The sequence below is a fragment of the Mirounga leonina genome, unplaced genomic scaffold (genome assembly GCF_011800145.1).
Source record: "Mirounga leonina isolate KUSES-001 unplaced genomic scaffold, KU_Mleo_1.0 Mir_171, whole genome shotgun sequence".
NCBI classification, from domain to species: Eukaryota; Metazoa; Chordata; class Mammalia; order Carnivora; family Phocidae; genus Mirounga; species Mirounga leonina.
Window position 1 is genome coordinate 12,994,663 of NW_023270436.1, and position 16,047 is coordinate 13,010,709.

At 48.3% G+C, this 16,047-nt stretch overlaps 1 protein-coding gene across 2 annotated transcripts in view; it reads right to left on the reverse strand.

The window, feature by feature from the left end:
* SPRING1 (SREBF pathway regulator in golgi 1) overlaps nucleotides 1–16,047 on the reverse strand; it is a 189,014-nt gene that overhangs the window by 6,499 nt on the left and 166,468 nt on the right. The window contains exon 6 of one of the 2 annotated variants that reach the window (XR_004681422.1): nucleotides 15,492–15,637. Coding sequence is in view for 1 of the 2 variants with exons in the window: in XM_035017080.1 (XP_034872971.1) it covers nucleotides 15,614–15,637 (24 nt within the window). In the remaining variant the exon portion in view is untranslated. Of the gene's footprint in view, nucleotides 1–14,559; nucleotides 15,638–16,047 lie in introns of those variants that run through there. The other variant, XM_035017080.1, reaches the window with a different exon arrangement.

Genomic DNA, 16,047 nt, shown 5'->3' on the forward strand with positions numbered 1-16,047 from the left:
GGGCAGTGCTCATGTCTCCTATTTCTTTGGGGTCTAAGGACTTGCTCAACAAGCTCTGGTGAGGGTCATGAATGACTAAACCCATTTAGATTCTACAAAGGTTCGCCTCATGAAAGTACTTTCACATGCCCAGGGTCATTTATCCTGTAAGGTGGAGGATACTATAGAACGCAAACACTCGTGCCCATTTTACAGATGAGGAAACTGAGTAAGGGGGCAATGGCCACAGCCCTGCACCTCGGAGGACTTGTGGAAGAGTTGGAGGTATGGCTGGGCTCCCCTGTGGGCATGTGAGGCTGGGACTCTGCTTTAAACAGGAAAATCCGGACTGTTACAGCAGATACATGATCTGGTGTTACTCATTTTACAAAAGGATCCTTCATTATGTAAAAGAACGGAAGATCTCATTTCTTGCCAGGTCCCCGGGGGCCTTGGGCTTTGTGGTGCAGCGTGCTGCGGAGCGCATCATTTTACGCACTAGCTGGGCTTCTAAAGGAGTTGTAAGTCAAAGTTTTGTAAATTGGATCATATTTTAGAGAATAGATGAAAAGAATAAGACTGTGAGTCCTTGGGTAGACCCTGTGCGTGAGGTGATAATCAGAACCAGATTTATGATTTCCGTAAAGACAAAAATCAGAGATAAATGTCAACAACACCTGGAATCCTGTGATGATTAATTAGAGCCTACTAGTGCAACAGGCTCTGTCCTAGCTTTAAAGATGTTCTCTCATTTAAATCTCACCCAACAGAAAGAAAGAAAGAAAGAAAGAAAGAAAGAAAGAAAGAAAGAAAGAAGAAAAAAGAAAGAAAATAAGGAAACAAAAAACCTATTGAGATAGGTGTTCTTTATCTCCAGTTTAGAAGTTGGGGAAACTGAGGCCCAGGGATATTAAGTAACTTGCCCCAGGTCACAGAGCTCAGAGGTAGAGCTGGGATTCCAATCAGGCCCTCCCCCCCATTTTGGGGAGTGGCAGTGCGTGGCCTCTGAGATTAGACTGCCTGGCTACAATCCCAGCTTCATCCTTTCCTCGCAGAGCATCTGGTTCCCAGCCTGTAAAATGGGCTGCAAAAATCCTCCCTCAGCTGATGGCTGGGATGTTTAAATGAGATAATTTGTTTAAAGACACTGGCACATGGCTAGTGCTCAGTAAACATTAGCAGCCATCATGCTGAACTGCCCTTGTAATGGCCCTGTCCACACCACAGCAGCCTTCGTCAAGCTGCTACAGCAGACCGTGCGGCCCGAAGCCCCCCTGAGCATTACTTACTAGCCTCAGAGTCAGGTGGGCTGTACTCCGTGGCTGTCCCGCCACTTACTCACTCACCTCTCTGAGCTTCAGCTTTGGCAAAAAGGGGCTACAGAGAGCACCCACCCCAAAGGGTAATCATGAGGATTAAACAAATCATGAAGAGTGCCTTAAACTAGGAATCACTCCAATGGGAGCTATAGCATCCCATGCGAGGTGCTTTGCACGTGCTCCTTCACGTTGCCCTAGATCCTAGCACGTTTTTACAGGAGAGGAGGCCGGGACCAGAAAGGCTAATAACTTTCCTGGTCTCCTGGGCCGTCCAGGTGGAGCTGGGATTCGTGCTCATGAGACATTGTGTGAGCCCTGCAGGCTATCTACCCGGCAGCCATCCCTCCGTGCCCCTCTCCCTAGTTTTGTCTGGGTACACAGCAGCCCACACATAGGGAAGAAGGCTGGTCCCCATCCCAGAGGGATATGTGGCAATTTGGGCCCTCTGGGGAGCAGACACTAAGACAACATTAGACACACAGATCACTCAAGGTGATCCCATTCCCCTTGGCGGCGCTTGGTTTAGGCAGGAGTATGTAATGTGGCTGGACCAGTGAGACACATGGAGAAGTCCACCAGGGTGCTTGTGGGAGAGGTGTCTTGTCCTCTTCCACTCAGTGCAGCTGTATGGGGGGATGTGGTGTCATCGGAAGGTTTGACTGGGGCTGGAGCTTTTTTTTCCCAAGATGGCTCACTCACATGGCTATTGGCAGGTGACCTCACTTCCTCACCATATGGGCTTCTCCATAGGACGGCATGAGTGTCCTCACAACATGGCACCTGGCTTTCCCCAGGATGAGTAATGGAAAGAGAGAGAAAGGAAGAAGCCACAGTGCCTTTTATGGCTTAGTCCCTAAAATCACACACTGTTACTTCTGTCTTTTTCTGTTCACTATGGCAAGTCACTCTCAAGGGGAGATAAATTAAGTTCTACCTCTTTTTTTAAAAGATTTTATTTATTTGAAAGAGAGAGAGAGCATGAGGGGGAGGGAGGAGCAGTGGGAGAGGGAGAAGCAGGCTCCCCACTGAGCAGGGAGCCCGATCGGAGCTCAATCCCAGGACCCTGGGATCATGACCTGAGCTGAAGGCAGATGCTTAACTGACTGAGCCACCCAGGCGCCCTAAGTTATACCTCTTTTTTTTTTTCTTAAGATTTTATTTATTCATTTGACAGAGAGAGAGAGAGCGCGCATGCAAGAGCACACAAGCAAGAGGAGGGGCAGAGGCAGAGGGAGAAACAGACTCCCTACTGAGCAGGGAGTCCCACGCAGGGCTCAATCCCAGGACCCTGAGATCATCACCTGAGCTGAAGGCAGACACTTAACCAACTGAGCCACCCAGGAGCCCCTAAGTTCTAACTCTTAAAGGGAACAGAATCAAAGAATTTTTCTGGCTTAAAACAACTCTAGCTACTTGCAGTTGGGTCTTCTTTACATATCAAGATCCCAAGGCCAATGTTCTTTACACCACACGGCACTGACAGCTTGGGCAGTGGGAACTGTATGCTGGGGAGGTGAGGCAGAACCTCAGAAGACTTTCTAACTCAGAACTTCTGGTTCCATGAGATTCTCACAGAGTAAGCCTGCTTAAAGATAGGTATGCCCCTATAAACATGCCCTACCTAGAAATACATTCCAACATAAAAATGTACTAGGAAATACTAAAAGTATACAATGAAAGGGGTGCCTGGCTGGCTCAGTGGGAAGAGCATGCGATTCTTTTTTTTTTTTTTTTTTAAGATTTTATTTATCTATTTGACAGAGAGATCGAGAGCACAAGTAGGCAGAGCGGCAGGCAGGCAGAGGGAGAGGGAGAAGCAGGCTCTCCGCTGAGCAGGGAGCCTGACGCAGGGTTTGATCCCAGGACCCTGGGATCATGACCTGAGCAGCCGCCTAACTGACTGAGCCACCCAGGCGCCCCAGAGCATGCGATTCTTGATCTTGGGGCTGTGAGTTCAAGCCCCACATTGGGGGTAGAGATTACTTAAATAAATAAACTTTAAAAAATATACTAAAAATAAAAATATGCTGGGTGCCTCGTTGGCTCCATCAGTTGAGCGTCCCACTCTTGATCTCAGCTCAGGTCTTGATCTCAGGGTCGTGAGATCATGCTGGACATGGAGCCTACTTAAATTAATTAATCAATTAATTAAAAAATAAAAATATACAACAAAAGATAAAGAGTAATTCCTGTGAACCACCATCTAGCTTAAGAAATAAAACAATACTCATAGGATGGAAGCCCCACATGCTCATCAACGTTGAGAACACTGTTCTCCCCTCCCTGCCCCCCAGCCTCAGGGGACCTCTACCTGTATTTCAGTATTTTTCATTCCCAGGACATCCCATACTTTAAGTGCACATAGTGCAGACCTACACAATATATAATACTGTGTTACATGTTTCTAAACTTTGTAGAAATAGGGTCACACTGAATCAATTCTTCTATAGCTTGCTTTTTCTTCTGCATTATGTCTCTAAGATTTAACCATGTGAGGATGTGGTTGGTAGGAACGATGCAGCCACTTTGGAAAACAGTCTGGCAGTCTCTCAAGAAGTTAAACAGAATTGCCACAGGACCTGGCAATTCCATTCCTAGGTATATACTCAAGATTATTAAAGCATAGTCCACACAGAAACTTGCATGCGAACGTTCACGGCGGTTTTATTCACAACAGTCAAAAAGGGGAAACACCCGAAATGTTAATCAACCCAAGAATGGATGAACAAAATGTGACAGATCCGCATGATGGAATATGATTCAGCCATAAAAAGGACTGAGGCACTGACACGCACCACAATGTGGATGAACCTTGAAGAGATGATGCTGAGGGAAAGAAGCCAGTCCCACATGCCTACAGAGTGTATGGGTTCATTTATATGGAATGTCTATAATAGGCAAATCCATACGGACAGAAAATAGATTAGGGGTTTCCTGGGTCTCGGCATGAGGAGCAATGGGAAGTGCCAGTGAATGGGCGTGGAGCTTCTTTCTGGAGTGATGAAATTATGTCAGACATGATGGTGATGATGTACAGCTTTGAGAAGGTACTAAAAACCACCACATTGTACACTTTAAAGAGTGAATTTTATGATGTGTAGATTAGATCTCAATAAAGAAAGATTCAATCCTGTTAATACATGGGCCTGGCCATTCATTTTCACTACTATCTAGGAATCCATGAGTATGCATATTCTCTGTCTCTCCATTCTCCTGCTAGCGGACATTTGTGTGGTTTCTCACTTTGTTGGGATTATGAGCAGGGCTGCCATGAGCAGTCTCTGGCTATTTCTTTGTGCGGGGGCTCCTTGGAAGTTCACACCAAGGAGTGTGGTCACTGGTGTGTATGGCATAACACCATCTTCAACTTCACACTCCCACTCTCCGCAACTCTTTTGTGAGGCTGGGGAGAGGGGGCAAGGAAGCCGGCTCTGCCTCCACCCTTGGCCCCAGCAAACCACCTGAGGTCTCAGAAAATAGGGCAATGAAAATGGAAAACAAATAGCACAAATCAAGTGGTGGGCTGCTTCCCCTGCCGCCGTTCGGAGACCCACCGGGTGGGCAGCGGGGCCTCCCCCACCAGAAAATATTAACAGCATTTAATGAATATTCACAAGGATTCATTAAACATTTCCCCGTGTGGCTGAACAAAACAGTGTTCAAACCCCCAAGCCATTAACAAAAAAGGAAGAAGAAATATTACAGGGACGATATGCACAAGCTAAAACGCCACAGGCAAGAAACAGCTGCTGCTGCTTTTTTTTTTTTTTTTAAACTCAACTTCATCTTCAGCCCACTGGGGTTTAAAATGGGCCCAGTGTCCTAAGTCTCTGTGACTTGTTTGAAGAGAACGGTCTTGATTAATATTACAGTGATCACATCTTTCTGCTTCGTGTACCCAGAAACTTGCCTTTGCTGTAGCAATAATATTCGCCTGAGACATTTCCATTGGAAAAGGCCTTTCTGTGGACCGCCTCGGTGGATCCTCCTGGCCACCTAAAATGCTGGTCCAGGTACTACCAACATCCATCATTTGACAGTGAAACAGGCCCGCGTTCATGAGTGGACTCACCCAGGGTCATTACTGAGGCAAGACTATTATGTCCCAGGTGTTCTGACGGGCTTTGGAGGAAAGTTGGCCTTGTGACCTCATGACCTCACCACCCTGACCACAGCTGATTGGACCAGGCATGGCCGTGACCCAAAGACCGAGACTCAGAGCGGGGCTTACGCAGAAGCCCAGCCCAAAGGAGGTGCCCTCCACTGTGCGGTGACGAGCGAGCCAGTTAGATGTCTCTCTGGTGGAGTCTAAGGTCACGACATAGAACAGGTGGGAGCTTGGGCAGAGGCTGATAGACCTACAACGCACAGTAGGACCCACTTCTGTAAGTCACACGCTGTCATTTAGCCACATTCCATTCCTTAGAAGTGAGTCACTAAGCCTCGCTCGTCGGGGAGGGGAATCAGGCTGCACCTTTTGAAAGGAGAAGTGTCAAGAAATGTGTGAGTGTTTAGAAACCACCCCAACGCCCAAGGCCTATTACTGGTAAATGGTGAGAGCAGGATTTATCAATCCATTCATTCTGCAAATATACATCCATTCATGCTCCCATCACATCTTTGCTGTCCAATATGGTAGCCATTAGCCCTGCAGACTACTAAGCACTTGAAATGTGGCTAGTGTGCCTGAAGAATGGTATTTTAAATTTTATTTAACTTTATTTACTTTAAAGTTTAAAACTCCTCATTCAACTATTGGAAAATTTTTATGTATGCTTGGAACAACTTAGGTAAGTGAATCCACTCTCCCTGCCAATTTCATAGAATCTCTAAATGTGATCAAGTATTTCCAACGAAAGCTTTGCGTCCTAATGGAGATGTGCTGAATAGCAAATGACACCCTGGACTGGGAAGACTTAGTATGAGAAAAAAGAATGTAAAAATACCTCATTAACCTCTTTTGTACTGATCTGATGTTGAAATGGTATTTGGGATATATCGGGTTAAATAAAATATATTAATACAGCTCCCTTTACCTTCCTTTTTACTTTTTGAATGTGGCTCTTTGGGAGACTTTCAATTTCAGAATGGCTTACATGGTATGTCTATGGACAGCACTGTAGGACTTTACTAAACTCTATGGATTTGTAGTCCTTCCCTTCCTGGAGCTTGCAGTCAAAAGGGAAAGACAGCTATTAAGTAATTAATCCAAAGAAGAATGAGTGGATAATGAGTGTTGGAAAGCAGAAATCAGGGAGCTGTATGAGTTTCACAGGGGACCTGACCCAGAATGTGCCGTCTCCAAAGCAAGCCCAGGATTTGAGAGGGAAGGAGAGAGTTAGAACGCCCAGCGCTGGGAGCGCCGAGTGGGAGGCGGAGGAAGAGGTCTGTGCTGGGGGCCCTGTGCCAGCTCCTTGGGGTCAGGAAGCGGATGTGCCATGGGCACTGGCACTTTGAAGTGCAGGTGGTGAGGCGGCAGGGTGGGGCTGGGCTGCCATCAGCTGTCAGGCTGGCACTTGCTGGCTCTGCCTACGCAGTAGCCAGGCTCTGGAGCCCTCTAGGCCTCTCTGGGTGTGGCCTCATGTGTCTGTGCTGGAAAGTACCTGGGCTCTTGGGAAAGCCAGAGCATGCGGCAGGGTACTGGCACCGACTCTGACCCAGGGCCTACCCAAACACAGGCTGGAAGTGAACTACTCTGGTCCCTGCTCCTGGCCAATGTGCTGTTCACAGTAGCTTTGGATGAGTCCAGTCCCCTTGTCATATCTTTTGTCCCCTCTGTATTGTCACCCAAATTCTTACTGTTCCTAAGACATGTCAAGGATGTTGCTGCCCCAGGGCCTTTGCACTTGCATATCCTCTTCCTAAAACAACTCCCCTTGATATTTACATAGTTGGCTTCTCTCAAAGGTCACCTTTGTCCCCGATCATCCTTTCTAAATTTACCCCCACACCCTCCATCCCTCTTTACAGTGACTCTGTCTCATTTCCCTTCGGATTTCTGTTCATATCACACTCCTCATGATCAGAAGTTATCTACTTCATTGATTTGTTTTTCTGTCTCCCCAACCAGAAAATAAGCTCCACGAGAACAGGGGCCTTGTCCAGTGCCTAGAACAGTTCCTGGCATCTGTTCAAAAATATTTGTTGAATGAATTCATTCATCTTCCTAAAACTCAGATCTGAAAACAATTATAGGGACCTCAGGAATGTGGACAAATGTTTGTGATGCAATACTGAGTTGAAAAAGGAACAGAAAATGATACTCTCTGATAGTGTACATATAAGATAAGTAAGTGCAGGGCCAAAGAAGGAAATGCACAAATGGAAAACAGCTACATGTTGGGGAGTATAGAACACTCTAGCTCGTTTATATTTTTCAAACTTTATTTTTTAAGATTTATTTATTTGAGAGAGACAGAAAGAGAGTGTGCAGGGGGAGGGGCAGAGGGAGAAGGAGAGGAAGAGAATCTCAAGCAGACTCCCCGCTGAGCGTGGAGCCTGACACGTGGCTCGATCCCATGATCCTGAGATCATGACCCCAGCCAAAACCAAGACTTGGATACTCGACCGACTGTGCTACCCAGGCGCCCCTCAAACTTCTCTTTAATATGGTTATGTTTTTTTGGTTTTATTTTATTTTATTTATTTATTTGACAGAGAGAGACACAGCGAGAGAGGGAACACAAGCAGGGGGAGTGGGAGAGGGAGAATCTTAAGCAGGTTCCATGCCCAGCACAGAGCCCGATGCAGAGCTCGATCTCATGACCCCAAGATCATGACCTGAGCCGAAATCAAGAGTCAGATGCTTAACCCACTGAGCCACCCAGGTGCCCTTCAGTCGTATTGTTTCTGCCACAATCAAAAACCAAACTGTGGAGTGGGACCTTCTCCCGGGAGCTTCCAAATATAATCTTGCCATTCCCTGCTCCAAAATCTTTGAAGCCTCCCAATGCTTGCAAGATGCTTTCCAGCCCCCTTTGCTTACACCATCAGCGCCTGGCTATCTTTCCAGCATATTCCTCAACTCCCTTCCCTGAGCCCCTCTGCACTCTGTTGGACCTACTGGCACTGTGCCCTCAGCCGCCATGCCTTGGCCAACGCCATCCCCTTTCTACTTCCTGGAAAAAGTTACCACGCTCTGCAAAATTCAGCTGAGATGTCATTTCCTTTGCAAAGACTCCCCTCCTCGTGGGCCTCTTGTCTACAATTCACTCCACTCCTAGAGGACTCATTATTTCGTTTTTTCTTCTGCCTGCTTCCTGCCTGGGCCCATGATAGGAGGGCTCTTGGGGTCCCACGCAGCTCTGCCTCCCTGCTGTCTAACATGGTTTCTGGCACCTGTATGGCACTCACCCAAGTCAAAGGACCACGTGTATGAGCTGGGTCGTGATCCCCTGTGATGTAATGAGTCTGACGATACCACCCTTTGGCAAACACAACCTCAACATGTCCAGATCGAGAGAGTCTGGCTTAGTTCAAAACCTGACTTGGCTACTTGCTAGCTGGGTGGCCCTGGAAGAGAATTCCCGCATCTTTAAAATGGGGATACTTCTCCCACCTGATGGAGCTACACAGAATACGTGCAGGTAGAACACAGCATAAAGCAGTTGCTCAGCACGTGTTGTTTTAAATTATGGCATAATATAAGAACCTAAACTGTATCATTTTAACTGTTTTTAAGTGTACAGTTCAGAGGCACTAAGTACATTCATGTTATGTCCTTAAGTGTTTTTACTACTACTACTACTATTATTATTATTATTATTATTATTATGTCAGAAGTCTTAATGGTATGAGTTTTCCTGGAGACAGGACATGCTATTCTGAACAGTCATGGACTCGAAGTCTCTGCTTTGCCTAAATCATTTCCCCCTCTTGAGAACGCTGGGAGGTTTCATCACCCGCATCTCTACTGGAGGCTCCAGGAGCACAGATGAAACGCTCCGCAAGCAGGTGGCACGGCTGGAGCAGCCCCAGATTGGGGTACCTCCTTGCTCCCTACCCACGGCCGCCTGCCGAGGGATGATGATGCCGTCCAGCGAGGTTTTGACTTTGGCCGGGGGACAGCGGTTGGGGGTATGCAGCTGAGTAGGGAAAGAGGTGGTGCTATTCGGGTGCGGGTGAGGGAAGCGGGGGTGGGGGGTGGGGGGCATCGCGGCTTCTGGCGACCTCAGCTGGGACAGCAACAGGGCAGGGGCCAGGCCCTGCTGAGCTGCTGATGTCTTTATGCAGCAGGGACTGACTGTGCGGTGGCATGCCCAGCGTGCATAGGCCCTGTGACAAATGATAAAGATCTCACTCAGCCTATGAGATCCACTCGAGGAACTGAATGGAGACAATTGAAAAGCCCTGCCCACCAGCCACCGAAGCGAAAGCCCGCAGATACTGCTCAGTGAAGGCATTCTGTGTGGATTTGCTGACCCTGGAGAATCTCAGCTATTTGGGCATTTTCATAGAGTCTCCCGGCCTCCTTGCAGGGAGCCCGAGTACTGGGACTCACGGAGGACCTGTCTGGTTGAGTCCACAGCCTCGAAACAGGATGAGTGTCTGACATTTGGCCCATCGAGTTTCATTCTGAGGGCTAATTACGATCTCTTTCTAATTCTTCACTGCCTCCCTGGGAAACTCTTAAAGAGGCCCCTCTCCCCCTTTCAAACACAGGGACGATATTTGCCCTTGCAATTGGAAACCCTCCTACTGCCACCATTGCTATATTTTAGCAACTCCTGAGAGCCCGACAAATGCTAGTTAACCAGCTAATTGCATCTACAACGGACCCCTTGAGTGTGTGAATGAATATGACAAGTGGCTGGTGACATGGTCAAGTCACTCATTTGTGTCTCCGAGTTTACCAATGGACTGTGCACTTCTAAGTAAAAAGGTCTCACATCAGGTCATTCCAGTTCATGGTGCCTTTGGAAACAATCTTGAAATTGGCTCAGAGAATTAACTGTCACAACATACATAGGGAGAGGAGGCCAGAGAAAACCCTATAGGGATCTGACCTACTGCCTTGTATATACTTACGCTCTGGCCACACCAGACCAGCTACATTCCAGTCTCTCTTATAAGAGAGCCTTTCAAAATTAAAGGGACTGAGCAAAGAAATCATGGGACACGAGTAGAATGGGATGATCAGTGCGCACTGAAAAGGGAGAGGTGCATCTCCCACACCTGGCACTACTCGCCTGACTTCTCAACTGCACACCTTTGCATATGCTATTCCCTCCACCTAAATGCTTTTCCATCTTTCCCAATCCCGCAGCACATATGAGTTTGGGAAATGGTAAATATCCAACGGATGAGCTGGCTCTTACAGGGGTTCACCAGTGAGCCAATTATCCTACACCTGCAGGGTGGGATTCTGGGGGCAGCTGGAAGTGGGAGAGGTTGATCTTTGCATATTGGAAAGGCCTACAGTGAACAGTTAAGTGAAAAAGAAGTAGGTCACAAGTAGTGTGTCTTACGACCCAATTTTTTTGTAAAAGGAAAATTCCATATTTACATGTTTGTTTATGCATAGAAAAGTCTGCATTAACAATGATTACTTCTAGGGAGTCAGGAGTGGTGGAGTACAGAATATGAACAGGAACTTTTTGCTTTTTATTTTCTACTTTCTAATGTGTTCATTTTTTTTTCAATGGGCATTATATTAATTTTATAATTAAAAATCTAATAAAGATTTTTAAATGTGCTTGGGGAATAGAATAGCGATGCTTCCAAAATATTTGCAATTGGCCTTTGTCACAGACATAGCAAGCTGTGAGTTATCATGTTGGGTGCACGTATTGTATTTCTTCAGCTACACCGTGAGGTCCAAGACAGTAGGGCTGGATCTAATAGCAGAACTGATAGAGAAATCGCAACACTAACTCCACATTTGCTAAGTGCCAGGGAACTACCTACATCCTCTAGTTAATTTCATTTACTTGTACATCTTTAGACCCCCTATAAAGCTCTGGGCAGGGCTCAATAAATATTTTTGCTTGCAGAGGGTGGTTGGTGATGCTTTGGGGAAACACACAATTGGGGTTCCCTTGTTCAACTGTGAACACTGTTCCATGCAGGCAGGGCTTTAAAATGTCCTTCCTCGCAAAAGGAGACAGTAGGTAGCAATGCAGAGGATGAGCTCTACCTCTACTCCAGGCCAGAATTCTAAAGGTGTGAGTTCTGGAACACACTAGATCGCATTTCCCAGAGTGGGATCTGTGCAGCCCCAGTCCTGCACAGAGCTCTATGAAAAAGAGTTCTATGATTTGGAAACTGCTACTCACTACCACTCTTTTGGAGATTCACATGTGAGCACATTAATAACTGAAAAGTCCTGCTTTTGTAAAGAAGCACGTTTAACTTTGTTCAACCCCAAATTTCCCCCAAATCATTTGATCACAGAGTCTGCTGTTTCACGAACAACTCTGGACATGTTTCACGTAATATGCTTTGGAAGGTGCTGCCCTCGAATGTTCTCAATCGGCTGCCACCAAGAAATGTTTGATCCCATTTGGAGGCAGATCAAGGCACCACCCCAGGCCTGGAATAGCCAGTACCAGGTGCTCCAAGTTTCCCTCAATCTGATCAGACCCCAAAGACAGCAAAGGCACAGATGGAAGCAAGACATCCTGTCTGCCAACTGCCAAAAGGGCACCCCCCAGCTAATTCTTGGAGTGTAGTATAGCTGCACAAAAAGAATGTGAGATCTGGAGTCAGAGAGACCTGGGTTTGAATACCAGTTCCACTGTGGACTTGCTATGTGGCCTTGGGGAAGTCACTCTACCTCTCTGGGCCAGTTTCTACATTTAAAAATGGGGATAGAAAGCCCTCCCTTGAAGACCACTTTGAGGAGTGGACATACTACGTAGGGGATCCCTGAGAAGAGAGAGCTGCAGTCACTATCCCACCAGTTTATTCACTTCTACCACTGCTCTGCTCATCCCAGAACTGACCCCTCTTTGCTTCTCTGGGTTTTTATCCCCCAAACACAAGGAGTGCTCCTGGCACAGGACCTACGTGGCCTGCAGACGCATAAGACTTCCAAGAACACTCCAGGGATCTATGGCAGATGTAAAACTCGTCAGAGAGAGTGAAAATCCGAACAGGAAAGCCTTGGAGAGAAATGCCATAATTTTTCACGTTGTTATAATTAAACTGAGGCGTCATCATTCTCAAAAGAATCTTGTGTTTTTTAAAAATAAAGGAGAAGAAGAAGGGAAAAAACTACTTGCACTCTTTGTGGCAGAAACAGACACAAGCATAACCTCTGGAGTCGGCCAGCCCTGGGCTGGAGTGTCAGCTCCACGGTGTCCTCGCTGGGCAGCTCTGGAGCAACGACTAACCCTCTCTGTGCTCGCGATGCCTCCATGTGTAAAATGGAGAGCAAGAAGAGTAACTTCATGTTAGTCGTGTAAATCGGGGCGACGTGCTGGCAGAGGACCTGGCCCTGGTCGGCTCCCCATATCACTATTAAATGACTACTATTAATTATTACGCACAGGGTGCTTGGTTCCTTTTGCTGGTAACTTTTCCCTCTCCTGTCCTTCTTTCCCCTTGCCCCTCCCCTGCACCCTTTTTTCTTTCCTATCAATGCAAAACAAAAAAAGCCGTGCCTGCTGCGCGGCCGCCGAGCGGTTTCCAGGAGCGGGGCCCACGCAGGGGCGGGCGCCGAGAGTCGCTGGCCGCCGGGGTCCCCGCCCGGCGCCCCGCGGCCCGCCGGAGATGCGCACCCCCGGGCCCGGGGGCGGGGGAGAGGCGCCGCGGTCGGAGGGGGTCCCCGCGCGCCCGCCCCCCACCCCGAAAGCCGGACGCGGCGTCCCCCCGCCCGGTGGCTGTGCTGCCCGGTCCCAGCGGGCCCGCCTCGCCGCCGCCGCCGCGCTCGCTGCCTCGTGCATGCTAATTAGGCCCTAATTTGATTTCTGTCCTATCCGTGCGAACCCCATTAAAACCCAATTCTGCTGATTACCAACAGCTTTCTTGCCACGCAACGCCTCTCCCTCCCAGGGCTGCTCCGCGCGGGGAGGAGCGGGGCCCCGCCGCCCCGGACGCGCAGTGTCCCTGCGACCCCGCCCCGGATTCCCCAGGCCCGGCTCCGGGCCCGGGGCTCGGCTCCCCGGCCGAGTCACGGGGGCCGTTTCTTAGGAAACAATGGGATCGTAGAAAGCTGGGATCGGGCAGAGTTGGGCACACGGAGGTCACCAAGTCCCGCCTCCCACGCCCTGCAGGAATTCCCTGGACCGGCGACTGTCTCCCCCCTCCCGGCCGCCAGTGCCTGGGCTGTTCCCGGCACCGGGAGCTCCCTCCCTCCGTCAGGGAAGCTGAGTTGGGTTCAAGTTACGCCCCCCCTCCGCCGTGTAACCTTACACAAAGCTCTTGACCTCTCTGGTCCGCAGTATCCACATCAGTAAACTAGGAGCGATGATAACATTTGCCTCCTGGGACTGCTGGGAGCACAAAACCCAGACACAGGCAAAGCCTGGGAAGAGTGCCTGACACAGTGAGTGCTCAGTAAAAGGGAGCTCTGAGAGGTGAGCCCTGCAGAGCCCCTTATCTCTCCCTCCCCCCCCCCAGGGTGAGGGAGTGAGGCACTTGCCAAGGTATAAAATTTAAGGGGGAGCCCAAAATCTCAGAAATCAGGATAAGTAATATTTTAATGCAGTATTTTATACTGAAAAGCCATGCCAAAAAAATCAACGAGGAACAAATCAGGCAAAATTTAAATAAAGACAAAACAGATTAGGGTACAGCAAGAGAAGCCCACAAGTGCAGCTTGGAAGCCTGTCCTTCAAAATTTTGATATTTTGTTCACCCTACATTTTTTTGGCATTCATTCTGAGTTTCTCAATATTGCATTCAACACTGTTTATCTTGATCACTGCGTTTTTGGGTGTCCCTTTTACTTTTGCACCCCTAGTTCTAGCCCTGAGTAGCAGCCACAATAAATAACCTGTCAGAGCCTCAGCTTTCTGACCTGAGAGATGGGCCCAAGGATGACTGTTTATAAGCATGTTTTGAGAATTAATAAGCATGCAGCGTAATTCAAAGCGTCTGCTCTAGAATCTGGGCAAATTCAGACCCCTTCTTGGCCACTTACAGACTGGTGGGGTGGCAGATCACAACCTCTCTGTGCCTCTGTTTTCTTATTGGGATGACAGGGGCACTAACAGTGTTAGCCTAGAAAGGCTGCTGAAGGGTTAATTCCAATAATGCTCACAAAGCACCCAGCATGGGCTTGGCACACGGCAGGACATCAATTCCTGTTGCCGAAAGAATACGCTTGAACTTGACTATCTCTGGCCCAGCATAAGCCCCGAACAAGTGGGGGTAGTGAGGATTATTTGACATCATTTTTGTAAGGTGCCCGGCACATAGTAGGCGCTCAGTTGACTGAAAGAGCCAGAGGGGCAGAGACCACTTTTGACTTGTTCCCCACCACAGCCCCTAAAGGCTGCACATAGTGGGTCTGCAAGAATATTTACAGAATGAATCAATGGTTAAGCGATGCAAGACAGTCCATCCCATCTCTGGTTTCTGGAACCACTGGGAACTTTTGTCCTTTCACGGGCCTGACATCGTCAACCCTGTATAACAGCAATCGATGCTGTTGACCGGGTATTCCTTCCTGCGTACACCCCGCCCCCCTGGAAGGGGCTTGTCCCGCTTCAACTCTCAAAAACCAAATGTAATGACTCTAGAAGCTTTCATGTTCGGCCCCCTGGCCTCGTCGAGAAAGCTAAAGAAGGAGGATAGGAACGCACTCCTTCTATAGCACCTGCAGCCAATTTCCTGATGTCGCCATGGGCCAGAAGCCCTTTCACCATGAAAATGCCCTTGGTGCGGCAAGAATTATAGAAACGCTTTCGGAAGCGTGTGAAGGCCGTCCCATATTAGTGAAGGCTGCTTCGCTCATGAACTTGGTTGCCTGACTCCTGCAGGCATTTGAGTTGGCACCCTCAGGTCCCTCTGGAGCCTCCCTACCCGGACGCCTGGCCCTGGCCCTGCCTTGTCACCTGCCAGCTCCAGACTCTGGACTTTCAACAGGGCCACATACGGTGAGGTTTGAAGCCCGGTCTTGGCTTTTGACCTTTCTCTGACCTTGACCTTTGACACCCCCCTTCCAGTGCCCTGAAAGTAAGAGGCAACTCTGAGGCTACTTTCAACATCTGGAGGAGTGGCCTGGCAGACCTGTCCATCCTCACTCACCTCCCTTGCTCCTCGGGCATGCAGTTTCTGGGGCCTAGCTGAGGTTCAACAGCTGAGATGCATGGAGCAAAGCTCTCCTCTCGTTCTCTTGGCCTTGAGGTCCAATCAGGTACCACACAGCCTTAGGCAAGCCTCAGGTTCTCCATCTGAAAAATGGGGATGATCACAATATCACAACTTTAATAATCATATTACCTGTCCTCTCAGGACCAGGGGTGTAAATGAGAACTTAAATCTTTAAGAATTCTAAAGTATATCCAAAAATTCTGTATTACGGAAGTCGCAGTGTTGAACGGAGCTTAAGCGTGAGGCTGCCTACATTTGAATCCTGACTCTGTGTGACCTTGACCCAGTTCACTGATTTTCTCTGCCTTGGGCTCCTCATCTTGTCGCCCATTACTCCTGATTACTCATAACACATTATAACGAAATCATTTTATAGAGTTGCTGCCAAACACTTAGATGAGGCGACTGGTTTAAAATAAGCATGCAATAAATTGTCATCGCTATGATTACTTTTACTTCCCATCCAACAGAGGGGACACAGCAGCGGTGG